Source organism: Cyprinodon tularosa, unplaced genomic scaffold (genome assembly GCF_016077235.1).
Source record: "Cyprinodon tularosa strain WSP-4 unplaced genomic scaffold, ASM1607723v1 ctg1316, whole genome shotgun sequence".
Taxonomy (NCBI): Eukaryota; Metazoa; Chordata; class Actinopteri; order Cyprinodontiformes; family Cyprinodontidae; genus Cyprinodon; species Cyprinodon tularosa.
Window position 1 is genome coordinate 1 of NW_024038133.1, and position 6,549 is coordinate 6,549.

A 6,549-nucleotide genomic window follows, 5' to 3' on the forward strand; every position below is an offset into this window, starting at 1 on the left:
CTTTAAAATGTGTTATGTGGCTTTTAAAAAAACGCTTCATTAAAAATAAACACTTTCCTCAGATATATCAGATATTGCTGGATCCTCGTGTTTGCGTGGAACTGCTTCCTGTTGATCGTAAAGACGAAAGTGGCTGAACATGAGGAGCTGTGACGCCGCTAAAGATGATGGAAGGTTCTGCTGGGATTCATTTAGAGATCACTTTATTGGGATTAAAGGTTTAACTCTGGACATCAAAGACTCTGCAGGGGTTTAACTCTCTCTCTCTCTGAGGAACTCGGCCGGTTTTATCTGTTAATGATGCTTGATGGACGCCCTGCTCCTCCTCCTGCTCCTTCTCTTGCTCCTTCTCCTCAATGATAGAATCCTTGGTTCAGTCATCTCCAGGACGGAGCAGCTCCTCCTCTGATGGTCTCTCTCTGTGCTTCAGGTTTGGGACCCCACCTCCCCCCCGGCCAGTTTGGGGCGGGCCGCGGTCACTAACGACAACTTTCAGAGGCGGAGGGTTTCCAGGGAAACAGAGGAGCAGCAGGTAGGCGGGGTCTCTGAGGAGGACGGCGGGTCTGATCCAGGAAGGTGTCTGACTGTGTCTTTGTGTTTAGGGGCATGAGAGGAGACCCCCGCTCCATCATCGAGTACCGAGACCTGGACGCCCCTGATGACCTGGACTTCTTCTAGCTCCGCCTCCTTTTTTACTTTTTTATTGGTCAGCCCGTGTTAGCAGGACCAAGCATCGCTGATAGAGACCAAACTGATGGCGACAGGACACTTTCCAATAAAGACCAGAACAGAACCAGGCCGACTCCTCGTCTTCTGTCCCCTGTAGGTCTGTAGACCTCCATGGAGATCAGGTCCTCTCTGCTCCTCTCACCTTCATTAGAGCAGAAACAACGAGCCGCAGGAGCTCAGAGGAACAGGAGGACCTGAAGGAAACATCTGGAAGGTCTCTACAGACCAGAGCTGAACTCCACTGGTCTGCTGACAGGGAAGCTCTGGATCTGTTCTCAGCAGGTCCAGGATCAGCAGCAATCCCTGCTGAGGTGTTAGAGGTAGGAGGTCCAGGATCAGCAGCAATCCCTGCAAAGGTGATGGAGGTAGGAGGTCCAGGATCAGCAGCAATCCCTGCTGAGACGTTAGAGGTAGGAGGTCCAGGATCAGCAGCAATCCCTGCAAAGGTGATGGAGGTAGGAGTTCCAGGATCAGCAGCAATCCCTGCTGAGTTGTTAGAGGTAGGAGGTTCAGGATCAGCAGCAATCCCTGCTGAGTTGTTAGAGGTAGGAGGTCCAGGATCAGCAGCAATCCCTGCTGAGTTGTTAGAGGTAGGAGGTCCAGGATCAGCAGCAATCCCTGCTGAGTTGTTAGAGGTAGGAGGTCCAGATCAGCAGCAATCCCTGCTGAGTTGTTAGAGGTAGGGAGGTCCAGGATCAGCAGCAATCCCTGCTGAGTTGTTAGAGGTAGGAGGTCCAGGATCAGCAGCAATCCCTGCAAAGGTGATGGAGGTAGGAGTTCCAGGATCAGCAGCAATCCCTGCTCAGGTGTTAGAGGTAGGAGGTCCAGGATCAGCAGCAATCCCTGCAAAGGTGATGGAGGTAGGAGGTCCAGGATCAGCAGCAATCCTTGCTCAGGTGTTAGAGGTAGGAGGTCCAGGATCAGCAGCAATCCTTGCTGAGAGTGGGTGGAGCCAATGCAGATGATTGGCTCCACCCACATCCAGTGAAAACTAGTGTGATTGGATGAGTCATAGAACGCAAACACTCATTGGTTAGCTAAAGGAAACCATCAGAAGCCAGCAGGTGTTCTTCAAACTGCTAACGTGAATTGTCTATGCCATGCTACAATGTGGGATTCAGAAAAAGATGCTGAAATGTCTGAAAGGTCGGACACAGGCGAGAGCGTATCGGGAGACGGAGACCAACAAGACCTCCCTCATCCTCGGCCCTATCTCAAAGGATTATAGAAATAGAGCTTTCAGTTCATCTACCGGCATCTGGCTGTTTTTTCAAAGGTAACTTTATACTTTTATACTTTAAGTAGTTTTTGGAGCTCATACTTTTTCACTTTTACTGGAGTAAAGAGGTCAAGTTGATAGAATATAATAGAATTTCATTCATTGTTTGCTGTAATGGATTATTTCATATCTTCATTTAAATTGGAAATATGTTTGTTATTTCTAGATGAATAAATGTGAAGATATAACAGGAACATTTCACAGGTGAATAAGGATGTTTAGGACGAGGATTCATTTATGTAAAATAATGATTTCAGTAAGAACAGCAAACTAGGAGTCAATATGAAATCAGATCAGTTCATTGATAACTGAGAGGATGAAAGAAGAAGAAAATGAGAACAAATATTAGATCCAAATGGTTCCACTCAGGCTGAAACCTTTCCCCCTTCAGGATGCTCCATATTTCTGGATTTATTCAATGATAAACCGTAGAAGATCAGATTTCTGTTAGATGTGTAATAAACAGAGTTTAGAGCGTCAGTCAGTCTAAACAGCTCCTGTATCGATCATGTGACTTCCTGTTGGAGCTCAACTCATGCGCCGCTGCATCAGTGTTTCTGGACCCATCACTAGAGACTAGATGCATCATGAAGTCAGAACCTTTGCTGTGATCTATTATCCAATGCAGCAGCTCTTTATCCCGCTGTGGATCATTGATTTTATTAACTTTTTCAACTTTCTTCAGATTGTTGTTAATCTTTTTAGCTTTAGCTCCCATGAAGCTCATTACTCGTCCCCTGAGAAACGCTTTGAATGCCTCCCATCTAATGCCTGCTGCTGTTTGGGTTGAACTCCTCTGATATGTCTGTGTATCATCACACGCAGCGTGATCTGAGATCACCTTCATATCATGAGAGCTGTGAGAAATGTATTATTGTAGTTAGATATTATAAATAGATTTATCTAAGCTTTAAATGAACTGGAAAAAATTTGAAGAAATTACTTTATCCAAGCAGGTGACAGCAGCCTTTCCAGAGTAACAGCTGGATCCCTTTAAGGTTGGACCCAGATTTTAATAACCTTCAGGATCACTATTAGAGCCACATTCTGGAGTTTTTGTTCTTATTTTCCTGTTCACTCTTGTTCAACACCACCTCTACATCTGGAGAAGGCTTTGGATGCAGGGAAATTAGAGGATGTGAAGTCATTACTTTTTTATTCATTTATTTTTTTTACTAATGGTTCCTAGAAGATCTTTTAGTTCTCAGGCTCCTCTCCTGTGGAACCAACTACCAGTTTTAGTCCGTGAGGCAGACACCCTGTCTACTTTTAAGGCTAGGCTTAAAACTTTCCTTTTTGATAAAGCTTATAGTTAGAGTGGCTCAGGTTATCCTGAGCTATCTCTATAGTTCTGCTGCTATAGGCTTAGACTGCTGGAGGACATAGGGACCCCTTTTTCATCATTCTGCTTCATTCTATCTCTATTCTCCCACTCTGCAGAATCTGTTAGTTCAATCTCTAACGTTCTGCTCTCTCTGCTTTTTCTCATAGTAGCTTCATCTGGTCTGTTCCTGTTTGGCTGTGACTCCATCCTGGAGAGAAATATCAGCTGTGCTGCTGCCATCAACACCTTTGTTTCTAGATGTTGGAGCTTGGCCTGTTTTCCAGTGTAGTCCTGTTTCTCTGACTGTGACTAACTGGATGTGCTCTCTTCATCCTCTGACATGGGAGCTGGCTCGGAGCTCGTCTGCCTGGCTGTGTGTTTCCTGGACGGGGCCGCCTGTGGAGCTGGTTGACAGTTGCCTTTTGTATCTATGCTTCTTTTTCTATGTCTGCTTCTGTCTCCTTGAACCCCAGTCGGCCTCAGCAGATGGCCGCTCACACTGAGCCTGGTTCTGCTGGAGGTTTCTTCCTGTTAAAAGGGAGTTTTTCCTCTCCACTGTCGCTACAAGCATGCTTAGTGTGAGGGATTGCTGAAGAGTCAATGAGTCGATGCAATCAGCTGGTTTTCCTTAGATAGAAAACTTTGAATCAATCTGACTGGATGATCTGGTGAACTGGAAAGTGACCTGAGATGACATGATGTGAGTTGGAGCTATAGAAATAAACTGAATAGAATTCAATATATATATCTTTAAATTCAATTCAGTTTATTTATATAGCGCCAAACATCATTTGGCCAAATAATGTTTTATTCACCTCATGGGTTTGCATTGTGAATTGGTCTGAAAACATCCCAAATTCTCTAAATTAGTGAAAAGCTAATTTGATCATATCCCAAATTCTTCCAGATAAACACAGAATCCATCTTAAACTGTAATATGGTTTTAACCATGTTCCCCTTCCTCTTTGTACATAGTAGTTTAGTTTAGTTGAGTTTGACCTGAATATTTTTTGTTAATAAACTCTTGTATTTTGATGACAGTTGTGAATTTATTCCATGTATGTGCAGAATTATCTGTTTGACCATGATTAGAGCTCGAATCACTCGATTGTTTTTCTAATTCCCACAAATAGGGCGTGTTTTCATAAGCAATTTATGAAAGTCCATATAATGTCATTTCAAGCAAAATGTCTAGAAATTAATCTAAGATCTCCATATTCCTATTGTTACTGGCCATCATTTGTATCATTTTGACTATGAAGAAATGTTTTTCAGATATAAATACATATTCAGTCAAGCTGATAAAATTTTAAAACGGTCACTTAAAATATGTAAACATTTCCAGATATATAAAACTTTTTACTGGTATAATTTAGATTTTTTTTTTTTACTTTCTAAAATTCAGTTTCTGCTACAAAAAATTAATTTAGAATATATATAATTACAGTTTAGTCTAGGAGTGTGATTTTGATCAGGAAGAATCTTATTTTAGTGATCTACAAATGGAATTACAGAGAGGAGAGTGCTTTGAATAAATGTTAAAACAGCCTGCCATAGTCCACTTCATATAAACTTACATTCGAGCAGCAATCTTGTCCTTCTCCATCTTCCTCTCCTTTGTAGCTGTAGCGCTGTTTCTGTCTTTAAACACATTCTCCATTGTTTAAAGTATTTCTACATTAAAATCTCCAGTTCCAGTGGGGGGAAATAGGCACTTCCTGTTATGATTTGTTAAATCAGCACTCCACTGTTATTAGTTTTTCATACTTGTTACGCTCATGTTCAACTCTGAGTGGACCTTCTTAGAGTTGATTGAACTAATTCATAGCAGTCACTGGTAAACCAAACACTTAGAGTTCCAGACTTTAGGCCAGATCAATTTAAAGTTGCGTAATTAACTTATTATTTAATGAAACAGACCCCAGGAAGCAGAGTCCTAGTTTAACAGACCTCTCTGCAGCTTCTCTACTGTTACCCACTCTACTCCATCCAGACAGTGTCTTGCCCACGACCAAAATCTAATAAATTAGCAAAGATTCCCAAAGGAGTAAATCATGATAATCTAATTAAAATCAAAATAACTCCAATTGGGGAAAAAGTAAAAAAATTAAATGCGGTCTGTTTAACATAAGATCGCTTTCCTCTAAAAGTCTGCTAGTTAATGACTTGATTTGTGATAATCACATTGACTTGTTTTGCCTTACAGAAACCTGGCTGCAGCAAGAGGATTATGTGAGCATAAATGAGGCAACTCCTTCAAGCTATTTAAATTTTCACATACCCAGAAGTTGGACCCAGAAGGTATTAAACACTGACAGGGTCATCATAGCGGGAGATTTTAACATCCATGCTGACATTGAAGGCGATAGCTTAAGAGCAGCCTTTAATGCTATCTTAGACACTATTGGCTTTGTTCAAAATGTGAATAGTCCCACACATTCTCATCTTCATACTTTGGATCTTGTGCTGACATACGGCATAGAATGTGAAGAAATAACAGTATTTCCTCACAACCCTGTCCTCTCTGACCACTTTCTAATAACCTTCAGGATTACTTTAACAGAGTTCTCCTCCCCCAAAAGAAGGTTCCACTTTAGTAGATATTTATCAGATAGAGCAGTTATACATTTTTAAGAATCTGCTTCACTTTCCCTCTCCTCTGTGTGGCTGAGCAGTGCTGCAGAGTGCAAAAGCTTAGCTTATTCCCTTTGCTGGCTCCTTGGTTTAATGCAGAGCTGCGTACTTTGAAGCAAAATGCTAGGAAACTGGAGAGAAAATATCGCTCCACAGGCCTGTGGGAGTCCTTCCTAGTCTGGAAAAATGGTTTACTGCTGTATAAGAGGACCCTTTGTAAAGCAAGAGCAGCATACTTCTCCTCATTAATAGAGGAGAATAAGAATAATCCTAGATTTCTTTTTAATACAGTTGCCAAACTCACCCAGAGCCATAGCTCTGTTGAACCGTCCATCCCACCTGTTTTTAGAAGTAATGATTTAATGGGATTCTTTATAAATAAGATAAATAAAATAAGCAGAGTTCTGATGAATATTAAAAACAGACGTGTATCCAGGAGGAGCCTGTCCTCGAAGTCAATGACTGGATGCAATTAGCTGTTTTTCCTTGATAGAAACTTTTCAACCTTAATTTTACCAAACGATCTGAATAAACAGTCTGTGTAAAGCATGTATTGTTCATTTCTGCTTTAGAAATAAACAGA

At 41.6% G+C, this 6,549-nt stretch overlaps 1 protein-coding gene across 1 annotated transcript; it reads left to right on the top strand.

Moving 5' to 3' along the window:
* The first annotated feature begins 327 nt into the window (after positions 1-327).
* Positions 328-751, top strand: LOC119778318 (serrate RNA effector molecule homolog). Its single transcript, XM_038277490.1, has 2 exons — positions 328-532; positions 603-751. Exons 1-2 carry the CDS (start codon positions 357-359, stop codon positions 676-678), a joined length of 252 nt encoding a protein of 83 aa, XP_038133418.1. The 5' UTR covers positions 328-356; the 3' UTR covers positions 679-751.
* The last annotated feature ends 5,798 nt before the right edge of the window (positions 752-6,549 follow it).